Source organism: Rhinolophus hipposideros (genome assembly GCF_964194185.1).
Source record: "Rhinolophus hipposideros genome assembly, chromosome: 6".
Lineage (NCBI taxonomy): Eukaryota > Metazoa > Chordata > Mammalia > Chiroptera > Rhinolophidae > Rhinolophus > Rhinolophus hipposideros.
This window is the reverse complement of record NC_138052.1, coordinates 90,196,595-90,222,116: the sequence shown is the minus strand read 5'-3', so window position 1 is coordinate 90,222,116 and position 25,522 is coordinate 90,196,595. Positions and strand designations below refer to the sequence as shown.

The 25,522-nt window shown below is 37.2% G+C and overlaps 1 protein-coding gene across 2 annotated transcripts in view; it reads right to left on the bottom strand.

Annotated features, from left to right (window-relative positions):
* Positions 1–25,522, bottom strand: part of NYAP2 (neuronal tyrosine-phosphorylated phosphoinositide-3-kinase adaptor 2) — a 250,148-nt gene that overhangs the window by 46,778 nt on the left and 177,848 nt on the right. For both annotated transcript variants that reach the window (XM_081052852.1, XM_081052851.1), the window contains one exon: positions 17,582–17,788. In XM_081052852.1, coding sequence (XP_080908978.1) covers positions 17,582–17,788 — 207 coding nt within the window. The remainder of the gene's footprint in view (positions 1–17,581; positions 17,789–25,522) is intronic.

Sequence of the window (25,522 nt, the reverse complement as noted above, 5' to 3'; positions counted from 1 at the left end):
AATTATCTCTAATCCTGAAGCACTTTTTAGAGTTACAAAGTTAGCTATAAAGGCCCCCAATTTAAAAATTAGAAACCTGAGGCTCAGCAAAATTAATATCTGCACAGCAAATAAACTAGTGCTTTTCAAAAAGCCTTTCTTTATAAATTTCACTTAAAAATTAAACTTACCAAACAACTAGCTCCAAATGACATGACATCACTAAGTTACCGAGAAGTGACACTCTGATGCCAGAGCGGAAATGTGCCCAGTGTTTTTGGCCGAGAAAGAAATGGGCCACCCACGCTGGGTAAGAACACCCATCTGTATGCCAATATTATATTATGTATTCTGATATATATAATGATATATATTATATTATATATAGTCATATATATTATATATATTCTGATTTATATAATGATATATAGAATATATTCTGATATATATGATATATATTATATATTCTGATATATAATTACATATATAGTATTACATATATTTTGATATGTATATAATTATATATAGTATTATATATACTTTGACATGTATTTAATTATATATTATATTATATATATTTCTGATACATATTAATTATAAATTAATTAATATGTATTAAATATTAATAATGTTTATAACAATTAATATTTATAATTAAATAATAAATTAAATAATTATATATATTCTGATATATATGATATATTATATTATAGATTCTGATATATATAATTACACATGTATTATATTTTATATATACTGATATATATAATTATTATATATTCTGAAATGTATATAATTATCTGAATTATATGTTCTTACATATAATTATATATATTATATTATATATTCTGATACGTATATATATCAAAGTTGTTGAAGACCAAAATTATGACAGCATCATTTTGCTGATCCCCATAATCTCTCTGCTCAAAATTAACTTGGACACAATGCCAGACTGAGGCTCTTAGAATACTTTTAGGCTACCCACCTTGTTCAAAATTTTTCAATTTTTTCATACGATAAAAACACATGTGCACATGCATATGCAGGCAGACATTAACACACATATTTGCACATTAGTTTGCACACACACATGCACACTCTCACACACACACAATCTATAACATTACTGCTTAATGGTGTCATATTGTAGGGACTTTTTTTTTTAAGTGTGAGCTTTTCTTTATCTTTATCGCTCTCATTTTGGCTCTTTTTCCAGTTTCACATGGTTCTTAAATGTATCTGGAATCTGTTACGGTGTTTGTAGGACCAGACTGGTGAAGCAAATTCTTATGATTTTGGATCCACCAAGATTTCTTTGGCTAAAAGAATTGTCTGAAGAATGCCCCATATTCTAGAAAAGACCCTGGTTATGACCAAGCCTCTTCAAGATCCTCTAGGGCTGTGACTTCGAGCTTAAATCATCGGGCTATTTACCTTGGGAAACAGACTGTGCTTTCAGTCTTGAACAGTGAGGCTTAGGATCCTCAACACCAAAAACAGTAAGTTTTTATCCTGAATTTTGCTAATACAAAAATTTCCTAGGCTTTTGTGGGTCAAAAACAATGGACATATGCCTCAAAAGAGACCTAAGATAAGAGTTTTCCTCCCCACCCCCCAAAAAACTCATCCATTAAGAGTAATTATGAACTAGAAGACACCTGTTCTTCCATCACTCAAGGAAATCCTACTTCCTTTGCAAACTCTCTCAATAACCATCCCAGAAATAAAAGTTGATATTTGTGTAATTTCAGGGAAGACCAAGTATAAAGAGAACACAGAAGAGAAAAAAAGAAAAGGTAGCAGATTAAGAAAGAAAGAGAGACAGGAAACAGGAAGAACAGAAGAAAGGATGAAGAATGAAGTGAGGAAGAGTGAGAGAAAGAAGAAATGAAGGAAAGATGGAAGGAAGGAAGGAAGGAAGGAAAAAAGGAGGGAGGGAGGGAAGGAAGGAAGGAAAGAAGGAAGGAAGAAAAAGAAGAAGAAAAATACTAATTTTAACTCTTTGGAATAAACCATTATCAAGATATTATCATGTAATGTTTCCAGGGTAGTACCGTGTTTCCCCGAAAATAAGACTTAGCCGACAATCAGCTCTAGTGTGTCTTTTGGAGCAAAAATTAATATAAGACTCAGTCTTTTTCTACTATAAGACCGGGTCTTATATAATGTAATGTAATGTAATATAATATAATATAATATGTAATATATAATACCGGGTATAATATAATAAATATAATGTAATGTAATGTAATATAATATAATATAATATAATATAATATAATATAATATAATATAATATAATACAATATAATATAATACCAGGTCTAATATAATATAATACTGGCTATAATATAATATAAATATAACACCAGATCTTTATTTATTTTTTTAACACCAGGTCTTATATTAATTTTTGCCTCAAAAGACACATTACAACTGATTTACCAGATACATCTTTTTTTCGGGGAAACGGGGTAACTCATCATCATCTTAGTTTTATTAAGTAAGTACCCATTGAACTGTGTTACTTAAAAGTTCTCTCTCTTTGTTCTTATTGGATACAATCTTCCATTGCTTTGTTTGTTGGTTTGTGTTTGTTTAAGATAGTCATTTCTCAATTATTCCTCTTCTTCCCTTTAAAGTGAATTGAATTTCTGTTCATGATTATGTCCCACGGATTTATTACAAAATAATCTCCAACGTGTCCACTGTTGTAATTGTATCAGAGTTCTCTTTACTTTCAGAAAGCAAAGACAAATGACTGTTCTCAACCTCTGTATCTACACAACAATAAAAGATTAGTGCATTTTCAACAGAGAAAACACTTTCATCTTGCATAAAGAAAAAAAATCAGCCAAATTCTGAGGAGACACAGGAGACATAGCTTTTCTGCATTCTTTTTCAATACACAACATTTCTCTGTACTAGCAGAGACATATCATGATTTTCCCAAGTCAGTCATGGGGCTGAGAGTTTTTAATCAATGACTCAGGACTACATGGAGCTCACAGATAGACTTTTTTTTTTTTAATACACCAAAGTATGCTTATTGCAAACTCTACTTTCATTTCTGGTGAAGGCTTTTTTTTTTTTTTTAATATAACACATACGCTATTTGAGATAAATTGGTGTCTAAGTAATAAGGGGCAGTTTTGCCAGGATTATGTTAAAACTTTTATGGATTCCAAACAGTTTGTTTTAAAGCTTATATCATAGCATCAAAACAAACATATAAGATGCTCTGATGTCCCATATTAAATGTCATTTGTCCTGTATATAATTTGAATACATTTTTATAATTTTGCTTTGAAATTGTTGAACTGTAAATAATCCAATTAATTCCTGATTGGCTATGATTTTAGACAGCAACACACACACTCAGTAATTCTTCCAGGATTAGACTATGCAATCGATAAATTGGTTTCAAATATAATGGAATTGTTTTAATATTAAATTAAACAATTAAGTTGACCTATATGTCATATTTTGTACTGATTTGATTACAGTATATCAATGTTATTAATTAATGTTAATGTGGCAGTTTCTTTTGGAAATTTGGTGCCACTGTTATTTAATATCAAATAGTTTAGTACATCCCTGAGAAGCTAATAGGCTTGGCATTGTAACTATAGTGCTGAAAAGATAAAACAAATCTTTTCATGAGGAGTGTTAAATTCTTACCACTTACTAGCTGAATGACAATGGACATTTTGCTTGATCTCTCTAAGCTTCGGTTTGTTCACAGGTAAAGTGGGAGAAATAAAGGTACCTACTTCAGCAAGTATTGTAAGAATTAGAAAAGATAGTAAGTGTAAAAATATTACCTCAGGGACCAGCATGTAATAAGATCTCAAGAAGTGGTAGCTGTTTTCATAATTTAAAGGCAAATTTGATCTTTCAGCTCCACTGCTTATAATATAATGAAGTCTGACTGGCTTCCCCACACTGGTACTCATGGTTGAGGTTGCGTAACCAGCCTCATTTGTAGTTTTGCCCCCGCCACACAGCATTAGAGTCTCTTAAAGCTCCATGTCTTCTCTTCCTCTAGGATTTTAATCATGGCACTGCACTCTGCCTGGTGTACTTGTCCATTCCCCCTTCCCTCCCTTCCTTCCTTCACTAAACTGCATGCTCTGTGAGGACAGGAATCATGTCTGTCTCATTCCTCTCCCTATTCCCCCTGAGTAACATAGTAACTTATCATTGAGAAGGACTCAAAGTATTTGTTGAATGAATTATGTTAAACCATATTTTAAAGACTACAGCCAGTGTAAAAGGTGAATTATTAACACTTATCATTAATAAAAAATGCACCTCCATTTCTTCATCTTCCCCAAGTTTTCAGTAAAAAGGCAAAAACACATTGACCAATCTTCAATTGAATATGATCTAAAGAAAAAAGGGAAGGAGGAAATTGCAGTGCCTATTGTGGACAGTAGATGGCAGTGCAAATATGATTTGATATGTATTCTGGTCAGCTTACAAAGCTTCCAAAACCAGTCTCTGTAAAAGCCCAGCATAAGTCAGAAAGAACTGTATTTTTTAAATAATGTTTTCTATGGTTTTTCACAGAAAAAAGGGCATTCTTTGTGAATACTGTTGGTGCTGCATACCCACAGGGCTTTTCCAAAGAAAGCCAACAACTGACAATGAGGAGCAGTGTCAGGATGGGCTCCTGGGAGACAGGGCACAGGGTGAGGCCACCTTCCCCGCAGTGAAAGACAGAAGGAGCTGGTTCTACAGTAAAAACTCCAGCCAGCATATTGGCATCACGGTTCTCAAACAGGATTAATTTATTGAGAGACAAGTAAGGCAAAGGCACCTCCTGCGTTACCTAAAATGTTGTAGCTGGTTGACTAGTTTTCCCCAATAGAATCAGAAAATAGTTGAAAATTCAGAATTTCTCTAATAAGAATGAAGTTACTATCAAGTTGTATTTTTTTTACAGCAGTTTGCAGGTATTTGTTTGTGTAGTATACCATGTCATGGGCTATTTGCATGTTTTGTAGAAATCAAGTTTAGAGAATATATATATATATATTATATATATATATATATGCCAAAAAATGTATACATATTTTAAGAAAGGAAAAAAAAGGTATTAAAATTGTAATACTATATGCTGATAACAAAAAAGATGAATACAAGTCATGTGTATACATTTTTTTGACACCCTGGTATATTCCCAATATAGTATATGTATATGAATATAGTATATGATAATAAATTAGCTGACTTTGCAAATCTGATCACATAAGACCCAATTAAAACCCATAAATAGTTTCATATACACAAATATACAGACATACACACAGAGAGAGATATACAAACATCAGTTAATATTGCCAAATTCCTTGACTTCAGACATCTCCCATAACTTTAACCAACCATCTTGCTAAAAGGAAAAATAGGAATAAGAATATACATGGTTTAGAGAAAAGCATACAAGCTACTTGACAACACAGTCCAGTCCTGTCTTACTGAATCAGGGGTGACGATGCCCTCTTGCTGTATAAGATCATGTGCCATCGTAGACGAGTATTGGCTCCTTGAAGGTGAAGGTCATCTGTCATGACCTCATAGTGAGCTGTGCAATCTGGGATTCTCACAGGTTTGCTGAATGAGTAACTGACCGAACCAAAGAACAACAAGCATTTATAATGTTGCTATTTTTTAGGAAAAAATCCCACACGTGTGACATGGTTGCTTAGGTACCCGGGAATTAAGTTTTAGATATATTAAACAATCAGTTATGATCACCTCTCAGTTGATAGGAACAGAAAATTTTCATGGCTAGAGAGCAAACATCTCTTCTTTGGATGTACAAGGCAGGTTATTTGGGGCAGAATACATATCACCTTCGTAATTCTGTTTCCCTGGGTTTAGGATGATAACACATTAGCTGACTTTGTAAATTGGATCCCTGAGTGTCAAATCCCAGGAGTTTATTAGTAAAATCCATAAATGGCTTCCTGTCATCTTTAGGTAAGACCAGAATCACGGGTGTGTCCCTTGTCTGGCTCTCGGTTTCCTCCCTGGCACTGTTCCTTGCTCTCTGCCATGCACACTCATGCCACAGGCTCATTGCACTTCCCGAGTCCACTCCCTTGATGGTTCTTTCTCCTAATTCACCTGCGATCTCCATTCCCATGTCATCAGGATGCCCTGCAACACACTCAAGAGGGGATGTAGTATCATTTTCCTTGGTGGCTTTCACCACAAAGTAAAATTACATTTTCACCTTCTGTGATTAACAGCAACACCCCCCGGCCCCTCCTGCCCCTGGCATGGGCACAGGCTCAATGCTTAATAACTCTATTGAAAGAAACAGTTGAGTAAATGAATGGATGAATAAACAAATAATTTTATGAGCGTGTGGGTGGGAAAAATGAAACCCAATGTAGTTAAATGATGGGAAGAGAGGTGTATTATGGGTCAGAAACCCAAAATCCATTTCTTGATTTGAATCTACTACTTACCAATGAGTCTGGACAAATTATTGGATTCCTTTTGAAATGTAGTTTGGTCCCCTGAATAATCAGATCATAACACAGACCATAGATATACAGGTTTTTGTGAAGATCAAATGAAATAGCCCTTATAAAATAGTATTTCAAAAGCTAACTAACACATGGTATGTAAATATAAGGCAGTATTTTAAATGCATCACAGATGATCCACACAGGTGATAAATTCTGTAATTCAGGTTAAATATAATTTGCAATGATCTTACAGCAAATTTTATAATTATATCAGGTTCTGTTTTCTTTAAACGTGTGTGTGTAACTGTTAATTTGAACATAGAGGATCTTAGATGCAACACAAAGACAATGCTATTCTTTCTCCCCACAAACCAGTTCCAAATTGCACTGGTGGTGGGGGAGGGAAGCAGTTCTTTTTTGCCCTTTGGGAGAAATCTAGGCCAAGTCCCAGAACTTTCCTTTTCATTTTGATAATTAAAAATTCTTCAGTTTCTTCAAGTCACAGAAAGTCTTATTGAAGTAACAATTTAAGTGCCTAGCTCTTTACATTAATTACAACTTTGAATTTATTTCAAGGAAACACTTCTTTCCTGGCCCATTTAGGCCTGTTCCTGGCACACAGAGGAGATGACCTCTCTCTCTTTGCCTTGTTTCTATCTTCTTACCTCTCTGCCTCCAACTTGGTCCCCACCATTCTGCCCTCTCTCGAGTGCAGAGGTAGGAAGAAAGAAGAGGAATGAGGGGGCAGAAAGGGGCTTCTTGACGGGCACTAATGTGAGCTGGTGTCTCACTCTCTGGCCACAGCGGGGAAGGGAAGAGAGGTAAATACCTCTCTTCTTGGGGTGCTTTCAAGTGGACCCTAAAGGCAACCTGTGACTGGCCCTCTCTCATCTGAAGATCTCCTGGCAGGTTGCCCATTGGGTATCCTGTAATGAGCCTTCAGCCACATCCTCTGGACTATGTGCCACTCCAGGCAGTCACATGACCCAAACCACCTATCTAGGGTTCCTTCCCATGGCCTAATCCGGTCATGGGAAATATAACTAACACACATCTTCAACCCACCATCTTTCTGTTCTGTGACCACAGGCCTTTCAGCTAATCTCTTGTGCATTTACTATTTTTACTGTGTCCCCTCAATGGCTAGAAACAGATATCTAGCTTTCCATGTGGTCCCATTCAAGTGTCTCTCACTTGATTTTCCACTGGGGAAGACACTGCTCACTTCTCAGCCCCTCTCTCGGGAATGGAGACATCTTACACACACACTCACAAGTCTATCTCAAATTCTCTCTGATGTCTGGTCTCTAGCCTCTCAGTCTCTAACAATTCCCTAGGCTAGAGATGAGAGTTCAGTTAAAGACAAAATTAATTGTTATCACTTCCTTTGCCAGTTCTGCTTCTGTGGTCTAGCTTTTTGTTTTGGAACATGAGAGTATACCTTCTATTATTTTGTAACTAGCTTTAATAAAGACAAACTTTGGCTATTTAAAATGGTTAACTGACTCCCACTTCTCCTTTTCTGGTGGTTTCTCAAAGCCCTACCACCAACATAAGGGGAAATACCAATAAAACTATTTATCTGGTGAAGACAGATTCTAGCAGGCAGAAGTCAGAGTTTTCCACAGAGAAATGAAAGTGGGGCTATTGGGGATGTAACTTATATTGCTCTCCAAATGAGAATTCCGTCCTATATTTCCTACTAGAGTTCACAAAGAGAGAGTTAAACTCTGCAGTGTGAGAATAGTGAGCAGAGTCTAGCAACAGGATCTGGCCAATGTTCCCTGAGGAAATAACCAGGCACCCAGTTATAATCGGGAAGGAGAGCAGATGTGGAGCACTGTCATCTAGTGTCTGATCTGACACCGAACAGCAGCCTTGAGTCTCGTAGATGCTGATGTCCACAGCTGCCTACGGCTGCTGTGGAGCTAAGCAGGAAGTTAGTCAATCTCCTACCGCCAAGCCCAAGTTACGTGGAAACCTGAATTCTGCCAGATTGGTGTGTTGCTCCTGTTGCATAAAAGAAATGAATGTAACAGAGAACTCATAGTCTTATCAATACACAGGCGCTACGGGTGAAACCATGGTGGCTAAAAACTGATGCTTTGAGAAGTAGAATGGTGAAGCAAAAGGTGGGAGGCTGACTTTTCACTTTTTACTCTGTCCTTTTGTTTTTCAGTGAACATGCTCTAGTCATGCAATAATAAAGTATTTTCATTTGACAGAAAACCAGCCAAATTCAAACAGATCATGGTGCCTATACCAGTTCATTATTTCACACTACCCTCACACTCAGTAACTTAAAACGACACTCATGCAGTTTTGTTCGTTAGTCTGGATGAGCTGGATGGTTCTTCTCATCTTGGCTGCGCCCACGCAGACATCTGTGGTCAGCTGTGGGTCAAGTCGCCGTTTCTAGTATTTTGTACGATGCTTTCTCACATGCTTGAGGGTTGGCCAGCTGAAGGCTGGGGACTCTTGGCTTTGCTCTATGTGTATGTCATTCTCCCACAGGCTACCTCAAGCTTGAATACGTGGTGGTGGTAGGGTTTGAAGAGAGCTCATGGAAGCTCTTTAGGCTGAAGTTCAAAATGGACCAGAGTCACTTCCATGTCATTCTACTGGTTGGTGCAAGATACAAGGCCAACCCAGATTCAAGGGGTCTGAAAGAGACCTTACTTCTTGATAAGGAGTTATGGAGGCACGGTACAAAGGGAGCAGATGCAGGAAAAGAGGAGTCATTGGGACTATTCCTACAACCACAGCACCCAAAGGATCCAGACCATGTGAGGAAATAGAAGAAAGAACAGGAGATAAATGGGAATTATGTACCCATAGTAAACGATTTAATACTAATCAGGTTCTAAAAGGAAATCTTTTCATCCATACTTCATGAGTGAGCTGCAGGCAACACTCTATCCCCTCATGTTTGCCTGTCTCCTATTCATCATGCTAGTATCACATTTCCTTTCTCCAGGGAGACTGTATGAATTCCCCTCCTTTTATCCAGAGAGTAAATCATGTGATTGTGCTGAACATTTTCCTGTCACAACGTTTATAAGAATGTTATTTCTTTAATAACATTCTTATAATGTCGTTTATAAGACAACATTGTTTGATTTTCTGTCTTTGCTACTGGACTATGAGCTCTGGGAGTTCACAGTCGATTCTGCCATATTTATCTAGTGCTCTTTATACCCCACATCTAGCTCCTGCATAGAACAGAGTAGATGCTGAATACATTTTTGCTAGAAAATAAACACAAAGGGAAAACTGAATTGATAGATGAATGGATGTCAACTCAGGTATTTATTAAAGAAAGCGTGTACGTTTGCAGACATCAATATTTTCTTGGGCTTCCCACATCCTTGCCATCATGACTGCGACAGGGCAGAAAAGAAATGCTGTGAGAGATTAAGATTACTTTTTGATAACTGTGTATAAAGCAGCCACCAAGTCTTAAGCCTGCACCTGATCCTTTCTCCAAATTTCATAAATGCAGACTCAAGGGAATACAAAAATGGCTGTCACATTGGCCTAAAATCGTTGTTGGAAAATGCACAAGTAAGGGAAACATGGGCTGCTGCACTACTAGTCCTACAGCCAGTTGTAGCTAAAGAAAACCTTACATTGTATTTCCAATGAGCTGAGCTTTCCAAAGGAAACATTCAGTCTTGGTCCTATTAAAAAACCAGAGACCTTTCCAGCAAAATTAAATGGAAACAGAATAAACCTTGCTCTACTAGTTATTATAAACCAGCTTCAGACTAGACATTTCTATGCATTTTTAAATTCAATCCTCATAATGATCCACATGGTAAGATTTCCTTTATCTTTTCTGTAAAGATAGAGAAACTGGGAAGGAGAGTGTTCTATAATTTCAAGTCATAACCATCAAAGTATTAATTTATTAACATTCTTGTAAATCATGGTTTATTTGCACAAAAGAAAAAAAAAACTACACAGGTTTATTATGGTTTGCCAGGAATTATTGTCATAAAAACTGCTCCACAATTCCTAGTCCTGCTGTCCAATTCTGAGTTGCTCTCCTGTTTTTCACTCCTCTAAACTTGCATGTGTGGGGCTCTTCTTGGATAGGAAGGGCTGACTCATAAATTCTGAATATTGGCTGCCAGGAGGTCTTTCAGCAAAGTTAGCCAGTCATTCCAGCGTTATCATATAAAGTACAGTGAATATGTTTCACAATTTTCAAGAGGAAAGCATCTTTCTTATAAATCAATTGATAAAAATTGAGTTTTCAAGGACTACACTCTTAGATTCCACTGCAGTTCCCTTTCCTGAACCCAAATTTTTAGTTGCTTATATTAAATGGCCTCCATTCTGCTAGGTATCCACTCTTAGGTCATGGGCTAACACCTTAGTATCTCTGGGATCTTCCCAATCTTCACAGATGTGATTAGAATATGAATTAGAGCTGCAAATATAGTGTAAGAACCATAGTTTGGGGTATGGGTGCACTAAACATCACATTGGAGTCAGAGCTCTCACCAACCTGAGCAAAATAATCCATGACTTCTTTTGCTGCAATTTGACTACCTTCCCTGCCTCCATTCTGCACAGTTCAAGTCCCAGCTTGAATGTCACTACTTAGAGAAAACGTTTCTTCATTACCCCAGACCAATGATTCTCTCAGCTCTACTGTAGAGAAATCTGCAACTGTATATGGAATCATAGTGATAACTAGTGTTTATTTAATACTGTGCTCCGGACAACACGCTAAGAGTGTCAATAGGTTATCTCATTTAATTCTTACCTTTCATTCTCAATAGTATCTATGAGTTAGGTACTATTATCACCCAAATTTTATGGATGAAGCTCAGAGAGATGAAGGGACGTGCCCAACATCATCACTAATAAAAATCAGAATCCAGATTTAAATCCAGATCTGCTGGATACCCAGACCTCAGTACTCAACCCCTATATTATACTGTCTGCGTTCATTTATTATTTGTATAAAATTTACCCTACAAATGTGTGTGCTAGAGATGGCACACTTCTTTCTTTTTTAATGAAATTAAATCCCTATCTGTTTTTCATTTCTATGAATTTGTAAGCACAGGACTCCTTTTGGATATGAAGGGCTGACTCATGAACGGTGGTGGAAATGCTTTCCTGAAATGGGTCACAAAAAAGCCCAGGACTTCTGATAGCAGAATATACAAGATGGCCCTTCTAGTCTTCTGCTCACACTGGTTGTCACAGGGGAGTTTGTTTTTAAAGCATAAACTTGAAGTACAGAATTCCATATTTTGGAGGTTGGAACCATGAAGCACAAAATCCAGCTTCACTGATGGCCCCATGCAAACCCTCTGCCACCTGTCCTTCCTCCCAATCAGAGGCCATGACACGGTGCCAGGAAGGCATTATGCTGCTGGTCCTTACCATTGTTCATGGAATGCCAGACCTCTGTTCCTCTTTTAGAGTTAAGAATTCCCTTCCCTTCTCGACCATCAAAGGCCATGGGCCGCTCTCTTATCCCTTCTTCGACCCTTCTCAAGGGGCTGCAGTTTTTAGAAAATAAAAGCCAAGAAGGCAAGACGTCCACAAGCACTTGCTGCTTCTGCCATAACCCAACTTCTCTGCTTCAAGGTCAAGTTCTTGCCTTTACTGAATGGTCATCACTTGATTTGACAAACCAGAAAATGTGAATCGATAGCCTTCAGGTCTCATATGGCCAGAGGAAGCAAATTATTATATTTAATGTTTTTTTTTTGAAAATTGAGCTCTATTTAAAAATTGAGAGATGTAACCTAATAGAAATTAAATCTTGGAATTTTGAGCATTTCTCCTGATGAGCATCAGCTGGTGCTGAGTAGCTTTTGTCCCCTAGAGATGCCCTGTACTTTCCCGGTCACCTGCATATCCATCACTCAGCCCCAATGTTTGTCAGTTTGCAATAGCTTTTCTTTGCAATGGAGAAATAGTTCTCCATACCTATGCTTCTAATAGATGTTAAAATATATAACTTAGACCAAAAGGGCTTCAAGTTTCAAGTAAAAATGGAGAAAATAACTTCCTTTGTGAGAGCAAGGGACATTCTGGTATATAGAGTATGCAAGCAGGTCTGTCTTGCGGGAGGCATTTCTCACTCACTTGCTCACCAGGCACCTGTTTGCTTCCCATGGTGGCCCTTCTCAGAATAGCAGAAACATACAAGGTTGACCACACAGAAGCTTGAGTCTTTTAAAGACTGTTCTATATAGGATTAAGCCAAGGCCTCTGAGTTCACTTCCAAAAGTGCTTCTTCAGTCAGGCTGGCCTGAGGGCCAAGTCAGGTCCGCTTCAGCTTTTGTTCACCTTCTTCATCCTAGGTGGAAAGTTCTCTCTCTCTATTTTTACTCAATTAACAATAATAATAATGATTCTTTTAGAGACCTGATATAATCTTGGTTTAAGACACTATGTGTCTCAGTAAGCCCTCCATCTTTTTTTTCAAGTCCACACTAGTTTTCTGTGATTTGAATGACATTAAATCTATAGTAAATAGTATATAGATAATACATTTCATAGATAATAATAAAATAAAACATTTGATTATAATTAACTACTTTAAGTTCAATAGTTTTGTGTCATAAAGAAGCACGGCAAGATTTTGAGCAATGGAGACCATGTTTCATACAGCCTACACTGTGTGAGTATGGGTGTTTGCCCCCCTAAAACCTTTGCAGAGCTAGATACAAGCTGCTCGGAAACTATTTGTTCATTAATTCAGTGACTGAATTCTGAATTTCTGTTCATACCATACTTATACGATTTCCACATTTTCCCATTATTGTCATGAGCAATTTGGGTCCCAGTCCTCCACTGCCTTCCAGAATCACCCTCTAGGGAATCTCTGTTTTACTAAACAACAGTGACTTTAATAAAGTACCACAGCAACCAGTGGCAATGTTAATTAGAATTGAGATCTGACACAACCATTTGCTTTACTTCAGCAGTTCCTCCATTCCTCAGAAGAGCTGTTAAGAGCAACTATTTCAAGTGGCTAAACCACTTTTGGTAAAGCAATAGTCTGTGACTGGTAGCAGTTTGTGTGTGTGTGTGTATGTGTGTGTGAGAGAAAGAGAGAGAGAGAGAGGCAGAAAGTTGACAGAGGGGGGAATTTACAGGTCGAACAGGTGGAACCTCCTTTCCTCTCTAGTATTATGTGTGGAGGTAAGTACCTCTGTTGTTTATGGAGGAGGGTTATCCATTGCAGTTCTAGTACATTCTGCTAGGGGATTAGTTCCATGGCCCTGTGGCAAGAAGACAAAATGAAGAAGAAATATGAAGGGAAAAAGTAAGAAGAGTAAATACTGACTCATTCTCTTTTGTTCCAAAATAGCAAGTCCAAAATACTCCCTTCATGTAGTTATTTGTCTGTTCTGGATGGAGGTTCTCTCTCTGATGAGCGTTCCTTAAGTATGGCATCATTTGTTTAAAACATCAAAGGTAAGTGAAATTCAGATATTCTATTTTATACATTTTTTGCTTGTGGAACTATAACATTTTCTAGAATAGTATTCACGCATTTTAGGTTCTTTCTTTTCAGAAAAATCAAAACTGACAATATAATGCACATTTTTCCTTTTCTACTTTTTCCCTCAAAACTGGTGTAAGGGTAGACTCGATAGATATAATTGCAGTAATATATTTGGGAGACATTTACTTCTAAAAGTTCAGATAATTGTAATGCTCTTTTGAGTGTTCACGTCAAAAGTTTCACTTTCACATAAGAAACCCTAACTTGCACTGACGTCAGATAAGGGACCATACATCCGCCCCTATATGTCACCTTTCTTTTAGTGTGGATACAAAAATGTATCAAAAATGTAACAAAATCTTTTTTTCTTTCACCTGTGTTTACCACCTTCATAATCTAAGATGGAGAATATGAGAGACTAAAGATATTTATGTCATTTCTTCTGGTCAGTAGACAATTTATTTACTGTTGTATAAACAGAGCTGAAAAGACTCCAGAGATCAGTTTTAAATGCCACAAAGCAAGAGAGATGCTTCAGGCGTTGGCTGTGGAAGAAAATCAAAGTATGTTATAAATTCTGTTTCACTCTGAATTTACTGGAAGATTCATGCCAAAGTGTCAGAGACATATTACCCATTTTTATGCAACTTACTGAGTGTTCAGTAAAAGTTAATTGTGGACAGTCTCATTATTTTGTCTCCAATTTCACAGGTCTCTTATTTGTCTCTTATTTCACAGGTTCTTGGTCCTTTGCCCACACTTTGAAATGTTTGGATTCCTTAGGGCCCAATCTCAGTTTCCCATTCTCTTACTTTAGAATCATTTATTTCTAACCATTCCAAAGGTCTCTAGTTTAAGTCTCTAGTTCCACTAAATCTCTTTAGCTCCAGACCTATAATTCCAACTGTCTAATACTGTCTTCTCAATTGGATGTTCCAGAGCATTTGCAACTTAACATTGTCAAAATGTAAGTCCTGACTTTCCTACCTAAGCCTTGCTTCACATCTCATATTGACTATCTCTATCTCAGGAAATGGCTTCCCAGTCAGTCACCCATGCTTTAAGTTGTGGAGTCATCACTGGGTCTTTATAACGAAAACTGAATTCCATTATACCTATGTTTAAAAATATTTAAGTAACTACAAAATATCCACCATACAGTGTTCAAAACTGAACTATGATGTGGCAGATACTGTCCGTTGATTATGCAATATGATCCACCCTTATCCCTGCAAATTTTGACAACATTTCCAGGTATAAGGCAGAGGCCCCTTGATTTAAGAGAAAGAAGGACCTTCTATAAGTCCATGGAAAACCCATTGCCCTTTACACAGTAATTGGTCCAGAGGACATATTTCCCAGTTCTGACCGACTAAATGAAAGGGAGAGTTTACTGGGGCACGAGGTCCAGAACTGTCATAGTCAGCTGGTGATTGTGAAAAAAGTAAAAATCATCATGGTTAGCAGAACAGGAGAGGTAGAAAGAAAGTTTTTCGGTCTTCGATGACTTACTGAATGGTTGCAAAACACCTGAAGCCACCTAACCTTCAGACCGGGTGCAATGGTGGTTCATAGGTCGTCAGTACTTAAGCCACTGCTAACTGGTACTTTGTGGCTAAACACATTTCTATTTCATACACAAGGCCCTTGAGAACTCTTACTAGCTGGCTCTAACCTACTCTGCAGTTTCTTCAGTCAACCTGCCCCCACCCTTCACGCCAAATATACTAGGTTCCGTCCATAGCATTTTAGGTTTTCATCCAGAAGGCAGCCTTCTTTCTTCTCTGTCATCTTCTGAGCAGTTCTTGATGTTTCAAGCTCTAGTTCAAATGTTTTATCCTCTAGCAATTATTATGCTATCTACCCAAAGCCTCTGAATGTTCTTGCCAAAATCATACCCTCTCAGGAAAAATTAATTGATTTCTGTTTTGCATATTATTTGTATACAGTACCTTACATTGCAATGATCCATCTGTCTGTCTTGCACTTGACTTTGATCACCTACATGTGGAGGATGTCTTATTTATCAGTGGGTTCCCAGATCCTAGAACAGTGGCTGTTACATAATTAATACTCAGGTAATGCTTCTGGTTTTTCATAAAACAGATCTTTGGCCAAAATGGGGGCAAAAATTGCCCACGTTTTTTGATTAGAACTGGTGCAGATAGAGAATTATTTTTTTAATACTACTAATAAACCTAAAACTAATCATAATTCCCAATTGAATAGTGATGTCAACCATCTTTGGAAATGTATGTGTTTTTTTTCCTACAAAATACTATTTGTTCATGTTTCTTTTTTTTTTTTGACAAAATGCAAAGATATCTTCTTACACACACAACTACAGCTATTTATACTTTACTATCAAAAACATATCATTAACTTTCTGCTAAAGTCACACAATGTTCCTTCTCCAGATTTGAACTCATGTTGTTAAGATAGTTATCCACAGAGTACATGATATGATTACATCAACAATACTTTCAGTTATATTTTTAAGTCTGGTGAAACTGTTGCTCTGCCTCTGCCTGGGTACTGTTCTAGAAACGGCCCTTTCCAAATACCAAGATCATCCTTCCTGTTTCGGTTTAACTTGTGCATGACTGTCAGAGAGACCACAGGCTAAACTCATGTAAATTGCTTTCCAAGATGAGTAGAAGAGGGAAAGGGGATCAAATATATGGTGTTGGAAGGAGAACTGACTCTGGGTGGTGAACACACAACATGATATATAGATGATGTATTGTAGAATTGTGCACTTGAAACCTATGTAATTTTACTAACCCCATGAATTAAAAAAAAAAAAAAAAGATGAGTATCTGAACTGAAAAGAACATTAAACAACTGGTCTTTTCTTCAGAGCCCTAACAGTATTTGGGAATAGAAACCTGAGAACTACAGTAAGCTGCTTGATTATTTGTTGTTTATTTCAATTGGCAGCGCTTACTGAGTCCATCATGTACATGAGTCAGTTCAAAGCAAATATATGCTGCTTTTTAAAAATTGAAGTTGAATAATATTTATCTATTAACGATGCAAAACTGCATTGCAGATATTAATTTCAATTCATGAAACTGAAAGGTATAGTAGATGGTAATTTTCTAGCTCTTTGGGCTTAGATTTGGAAATTTGTAGTACCACGCCCAATTCCCAGTTACAATCTTCAGTTCACCATTCCAGATGCCTCCTAACACCTCATCTACTGCCTGCAGATCATCTTTGTTACATTTTTTATCCCAATTTTTCTTTTTGTTAATTTTTTCCAGTTACCTAAAATCGTTTCTGAAGCAAAGGAGGCATAAATGTTAAATCAGTTAAATGTCATAAGTTAAAACTGCATGAGATGAGGACTCCAGATATTCTAGATGAAATTTAATACAAGATGTTTCACGTTGTCAGGACTGCTGCATTGCGTAGCTCCAAGAATCACTATTTACTTCTCTATTGTCTATGTGAATAATGCTGCCTGGAGTGGTCCAACATATTGTTACATCCCTGTGGATGAGGGATATGTATGCTGTCCCTATGAGTAGACAGAGATATTTGTGGCTGTGGTTCTCCAAGTGATAACTGCATAAAAACAGTTTCTAGAGACACGAGGCATTACCATCCGTGAGATCATTCTCTTTCTTACCTGAGCTGTGGTTTCCTGCTAACAAGGTGGGGCTCACAGAGCATCTTCCCATTCTACTGGTGACCACAGGTGGGCCCGGGGTTCCATCCCATTCCTGAGCTTTTACAGGCTCTCTGGAAGATGACCCATGATGCCCTCTCTCTTTGCTGTCCAGCTTTGGTAACGGCTCTGTGCTGTGACTTCGCACTTTCAGCTCCTCTGTGGATTCTGTATATGAACCAGAATTACATTCCATTAAACAAAAGTCAAATCCATCCCAAAGTCCTTTAAAAATTAAAGAACAATTTCCTTAGATGCTTCCAATATATTTTTGGAAACTTAGGTTTGTGTAGGCCATTGCACAAAGGGCCAAACAGGGCCAAAGATTACACAGGGTCTTTGTTTCTGAGGAGTGCAGGTTAATATTGCTGGGAAATAGTTTACTCTTTGGAAGAGGAGAAGGTCAGTGAATGTTGAGACGTCATTAGCGACTTCACTCTGCTCATTTTCAAGGAAGCTTTCTAAAGAGCACTTCATACTCTACTGTCTCATGTTTCCTTGACTCCACTATCCATTGTGACATGAATTCAACACAGCCACTCTACTAAAACTGCTGTTGCTAAGCTCACCTAGTGCCTTTGAGTTGGCAAATTTATTAATAGAAGACACTTTTAAGCCATTTGACAACTCCTTGCTTATGCTCTTATTTACATCTTCAATTCTCTTGACTTCACTAATGGCCCATCTTCTTGTGTTGTGTTCTATGTCTAACACCATTTCTGTGCCATCTATAACTTCTCTTCTTCCACATGTCCCTTACATGATGGCTGTCCCCAAGGTACTAGCTTAGTCACCGATGTCCTCATTCTATTTTTCTGTGATTTTATCCTCCAGGATTCAACTAGCAATTGAAAGATCAGGATTTCTAAATATTTTATCATAAGCCTGGATCATTCTCTAGAGCTTTAGCTTAAAAGTATATATATATATATAAAATGTCTCCAACTGCCTGCTGCATGAGTCCATCAGGATGTCCATGAAAACCACAAATTGTGTATTTCAGATACTGAACTGACACCAGATTTTACTAAACTAATAGTTCCTTACGTCTAGCCAACCATCCATCTAGAAGTCAGCAGATTCTACAGGTTTTATTCCTGAATATCTTACTCTCTCTTCTGTAACGCTTTGTAGTCTGTTTACCTCAACTGCTCTGCTTCAAGCTCTAATCACCACCCCTAAATTATTGAAACTTGTCTCTTGACTGTGTCCTGGACTCCCCAAAGTACAAGCTCCATATGCTGTCAATATGATCCATTTAAAATGCAAATACGATCCAGTATTATTTCAGGGAATGGATGTGATAGCCATTCTCAATACATGTACAGAAGTGTTCAGAAACACATGTAATAAAGATGGTTTTAAGAGTGCTACCCCCTTGCTACCATGAGAATAGTGTTATTTCAGGGAATAGCCATTCTGTAATGCACATAGGAAGGTGTTTTAAAAAAATGCAAATTTACTCATAATGTATCCCTGACTAAAATCCTTCCAGAAGCTTGTTGTTATCCACAGAATTATGTCTAAACTCCTTGTTAGGATCCACAAGATTCTTTACCATTTCTTCCCTTCCTCTCTAACTTTGTCACTTCCCACTCGAACATGGTATGCAAGAAACATCACTAAGTTGGTTGTAGCTTCTTCCCCTCCACTCCACCTCTAGCAAACACAATGCTGTTTTCTATAGCTACTTTCTCCTGCCTTGCCTGCTTTGAATACCCTTACGTCCTGTCTTTGCTCAGCTAACTTCCCTCAGCCCTGGGGTATACGGTCATCTCTGCACTGACATTGTCTTATATTATCTTTCTATGTATTTGCTCTTCTCAAAAGGTCCTGTGTTCGTTAAAGGTAGGGTCTGAATTTTGGTTTTTGCATTTTTTTAATTTGGAAATATGACGACAATGGAGATGTGAGTATGCAACAGAACCCCAAGCATATTGCTCAGTATTCGATTAATTAATTTAGTAGGCATTTAACTAATCACTCTATGATTAATTAATTTAGTAGGTATTTAATTAATTAATGTAGTAGGTTTCTCAACTCCTCCAGCATCTTTCTGATGTGTGTAGGAAACACATTCCTAATGGAACAAGAGAATCAAGTGAGTGTTATAAATTTATTAAGATGGCAAAGAGCTAATAATATTTTCAAAAATCTAATTATCTACCAGTCACAAGTTGTAAAATTCACCAGATTGAAAGTTAAATTCAAATAAGGAAACTTTGAGAAAAACTGTAGTGAAAAAAATCACAGGAATGATTCACTGAATATACAGAGGGTGTCAAAAAATGTATACACATTTTAAGAAAGGAAAAATCTATTAAAATTGTAATACTCAATATATACCGATAACCAAAGATGAATACAAGTCACATTTGACTTCTGCAATTACAGAGGTGCTCTAAGTGGTTACCATCAGCGTCCAGACACTTCTGATTACGGTGAACTACTGCTTGAGCAACGTTGACAAAAGTGTCCACTTGTGTTTCTGCGCATGCCATTTCAATTTCTTCACACAGGACCATGTGTCTCACACTTATCACAAATGCGTGCAATTTTCAGGCGTGTTGGAGGTGCTGTTGCATGCTCATGTCTCCATTGTCATCGTATTTCCACAACAGTCTCGAATTTCAAATACCACTTCAAAATGGTCCTGAGCTCCTCAAACAACTGTGCTTCTGCCATTTTCTTTGACTGTCCTGCTGGTTGCATTGTGACGCTAACATTCATTTAATTACTGCCATCTTTTGAGTAAACATCATACTACACACTGTACCATAATTCAATTCAACTTCAAAAAAATCATACATAGATAACATCTCTTAAAATGTGTATACATTTTTTGGCAAACCCGGTATATATTTTGCATACAGGTTCAAATACTCATCAAATTGAAATATGATAATACAAATGTCACATTTTGTTTCCCAAATACCTGGATCTGGGGGGCAGACACAGAACAGGCTGTAATACCATAAGCAGCCCTGGGTGAGGAATGGGAGAGGCCCAGCTTTGCAGCCCTGGCCATAGTCTTGGGCTGGTGACCCATGTCACTAAGCACTTGCTTTCTCTTTTTGGAGTCTCTCATTTTATTTAACTACAATATGGAGATAATACTAGATCCGCCTAACTTCCTTATTTTAAGTTGAAGGATCTAATAATATTCTACATTGTAAGATATTTTGAAAACTAAAATGTGCTATACATGTAAAAGGTAGTATTAACTTAAATTAATTATAGCCATTTGTTCTTTATAAATTTATTTTAATCTTTCTACATTTGGACTAGATAATTACTGAGAGACTGAATATACACGTGGAAAACTGCCAGACCGTATATAAAAATAGAACTCTAAGCCATTATGTAGAGTAACCAGCCCAAGATACCCACCTACTATCTTTAAGTCAGACTTCAGAAAGTCAGACCACTTCTCTAGCACCTATCCAGGAAGCCAAACAATAACCCATGTAGCAATTGGCTCAAAACAGCCAGTACTTTTAATCCAGCTCGCAAAAGAGGGTCAAATGAAGCAAGTCAAATATGTACCCAAAATTCATCACAGAGGATGCCCTGATTTTAGTTAGCCTACCTACAGCTTTTCCAGGGAAACAGCCTCTACTGGGGGCATATCTGAAACTTTCTCTTTTCCCACTATGCAGCTTTCCAACTCTTCTCCCTGCCCTTGAGTCTCTGCCAAGTGTAAGTGGTGGTGGCTGACTGCCGTGCTATCGAGAGCTCTGAATAAATAGCATTAGCCTGTTCTCATTCGTTTGGTCTTCATTTACTTCTACAATGCGATAGTCCCTTCCAGCCTCAAAATGCTATGCAGTTGTCTAAACACATATCATGTGTATCATTCAATGAGATAGAACTTAACCAGGAAGGTAGTCAGAACAACAGCCTTAGAAAGATTCCTATTCTTTAAATGTATATAAGTAGATAAGCCTAAAGCCCAGTTACACTGAAATCAAAAATAAGAAGTCAAAATATTTTAAAAGAAATACATTCCAGCATAATGATTATAGCAACACAATCTAACCAACACTTGTTTTCAATGCCTTAAGTCAAATGGAATAAAACAAGTATCAGAAAAGAACATTTTAGATTATTTCCAAGCTGTTTATTCAGTTTCAATGAAAATGTACTCTAGCTTGCAAATGTCACAGCCTCAAATCCTAATGAAGCATCTGTCACACCTCATCTTCTCTTCCAGATTTTAAACAAGCCATTGGGATGCTCGCTTTCTTATTGATTTCTATATTTGTTTCCACAACCATCATTAAACATTTACCTTTTTCACACACACACACACATTAACACACACACACATTTTCCACCACTGGAACTGAAACTAACCAAACTGAAAAAAAAAAATGCTCAAACTTAACGCTGGGTCCAATATTCTTGCAGATTAGTACAGCATTTTAAATATGAAAGACTGAGGATATGTGTCAAGGCACCTCCACCAACATCAGTTTCTTTGTTCTCATTCAAATGACTTTCATACAAATACCAGCGAGTGTCACTTAGGTCTCAAACCTCAACTAAAGAAAAGCCAATACAGCTACAAAAACAAAAAGGAGTCTTTTTTTTCCTTTCCTTCTTTGTTTTCAAGCCCCAGAGGTTAGTCTTCAGCAAATTTTGGCAGGTACATTTAGAAGAACTTGAACAAAAGGACAGACAAAATCAGGCTACTCAGACTTAGACCTTAACATGTGCCTCCTAAACAGAAGGCAGACCAAAAAATCTGTAAGAAAATGATTAATGTATTTATTGAGCATTTTATTTTAAAATAAATCTGGTTTCTGGTATATATTCAAAACAGCTTCTTACAAATTAACAGCTTCTTTCTAATTAAAAGAAATTATGAAAATCTTCAAAATAGCTGTTGAAAAGAAACAAATGGAAAATGGATGACTAGACTAAGAAATATATACAGGAAGACATATTGACAGCTCAAAAATAAGGACATATTTATCCATGTCCATAATTTCAAAGTTTTCTTAAAGCCTGTTTTTAAAAAATGATTTTAGGTAACATAAACTTTCCTGAACAAGATCAATCTTAGATAACAGTGGTAAAGTTTTATGTGGAATCTAAGTTCGTTCAGTGTTTCCAGAGCCCTGGTGTGAAGCACAAAGACAACTACATAGAGTGCGTTATCCTCTGTTCATTGAATGAATGATTGAATGTCGACTATTCATCTACAATCTGAGTCTCACATTGAAATCTGATGGTGAATTGAAATCTGGCTGTGAAAATTGCAGGCATTATTGCATTACCGTTGTCATTAAGCTTTGTATTTTGCATAGTATTGTCTTAAACATCTTCCAGTGTTTAAATTGAAGAAGGATAAATAAGAATACGAGACCAGGAGCGATCTTTTCATGACCAAAATCATCTCTCCAGGATTCCAATCTATCACACTTCAGGATGCTAACTCTGAATGTTATTCTCAAAGCTTTCCCATTTCCTGCCTCTTTAGGCTGTCTCTGGGTCTACATTTGTCTCTCTGGCTTCTGACTCATTCCTCTCCCTCTCCATTCCTATCCTGGACCCTGGGCCACCTGGAACTACTACGACTCCCAGGTCTGATGACTTTTATCATCAGGTCTGCCCTGCACCAGATACTGAGCTTCCCCAGAATCTATGATCCACTCTGCCTCACCAACATTCACTTTGTCAACAATGAAATGATACTGAGGATTCTTATAAATCACAACTTAAAAATGCTCCCCACCCCCAGCTCTAGAGATAAAGAAAACAATATAGCACTGATAGACCTTTACAAGTGGCTATATGGGGGACCCCAACATGTTAAAAGTGACAGAATTATCCTTTCTCCAAACTTTTCTTTTTCTGGCTGGAAAGGTCATGTAATTGTTGATTTATATGTCTGTTCCCACCACCAGACTGGAAGCATCTTAAGACTAAAGACTCAGCATCTAATAGAATCCCCAGTGAGAATAGACAGGCTGAATAAACTCATTCATACTTCACTCAGGAAAGTCAGCTCATTCTCTTAATTCCAGATGTAACCCACTTTAGGCCATGTCTCACCGCCTCTCCTCCTTGATTTCCCATCTCTCTGCACATGAGCCATTGCATGAACCAATAATTCTCACTGACAAACACGACTTAGTTACTATAGCTAGCATCATGTGCATTGTTACCCATATATGTTTCTAATTGACTTGCTAATTAATAGTCCAGAAAACAAGAGATTTGTCTGGGAAAATCAGTATTATTTGGAAATATGACCAATAACACTTTTCTTAGGGGAACATAAAATTCCATGTTCTTTCCCTTTTTTGCAATGTTTAAAATGATTAATTTGCCACATCATTTAATTGTTTCTATGAACATCTAGATGATTAAGATGATTTAGACAAGAGGTTTTTATATGGGTGGTTTGTAACTGCTGTTATTCTTGAAATTTCACTCTCATGTAGGGTTACCAAAAATGAACTCTAATTGGGCCGGCGATACAGGGACCACAGCTCATGCTACTGATGAGTGTTGGAGCTCCTGTGGATACAAAGAATGCTTCAGAAGTGTCCTTTCTTATTGGCATCATTAGCAGGATCAACGTCTCTCCACTCTTTTCCAACTGCTGAACAATGAAAATAATGAAAGGTGATCAAGGCAGATTAATTAGGTAGAAAAGACAACACATTTGGAGTTGCTGAAAGAGGTAATGAACTCAATTGCATTATCAGATGGGTATTAGATTCAGTCATCAAATTTTAGAGCTGAAAGGGATCTTGGAAATCACAGTTGCAACACAAAAAGCAAAGTGTGTGTATCTTTGCTGAGATGGTATCTTGCCTTTGGGAGAATAGCTCTAGGAAGCGGGTGGTGGTGGTGGTGGTGTTCCATCTCATGGGAAAGCTTGGCTCAGCTATGAACATCTTTAATTGCTAGAAAGCTCTTGTATAGAACTAAAACGGGCCTCCCTCCAAGAACCACCATTTGTTGTCAGTTGGTAGCCCTGTTTCTGGAGCAACTCAGAACTAGTCTATTTCTGTTTTTAAGGAAAAACACTTTAGAATCCAGTGAGGAAGTCTGTCTCTCCTTGGTCACCCTGATTTGGACACTAATTGCATGTCATGATGTCTTTTAAAACTATGGTGTTTGGAGCTGATCAGAGCCAGACAGTCTGACATCCTTTACTTACACGTCCAGGCGAGCAACAGAGTCCTCTCCTGCACTTGTAACATTCCATTTCTGAAGACTCTTGGGAAAATAAGTCAAAGGCTCCACGTTTCTACAAGGAATGGGCACCAGGGAGCAGGGCAATTTATATATCTATATCTATATCTATCTATCTATATATATATATATATAGATATATATATATATATCTATATATATATAGATATATCATATAGATATATAATTGTTTCTCTCTTCTGTGAATTCTGTTATTTGGGTCAGTTATGTCTATTCCAACATCTAAGGGATGCCTTCCTTCTCTTTAAATATAAATAGAGAAAGAACAATAGCTCAGAGGTCTGGAGATTTTGTGGTTTTGAATAAAACTGGAAAGAATGCCCAGGTTTGGTTTAAGAAGGCACATAGGGCAAACCCTTGATTTTAGTAAAATAGACGAGGCACATTGAAGTAGGATAGGCTATGCAAAGAATCCTAGTGATTTTACAGATGTAAAAAGAGTTCAGAGCCTTTACACAACTTGCTCAAGGTCACAGGAATGGCAATTAGCAAAGACATGATAAAGAGACAGGTTTCCTGGTCATGCTTAGCATGTACTGCTTAACTTAAGTCACTGGAACTCACATACTGACACATATTCAACCGTTCTTTTTTCATGGATGCAAGTAATAACAGTTATTGAAGCATGGAACAATCAATAGAATTTCAATGACCATGTCTGGTGTTAAA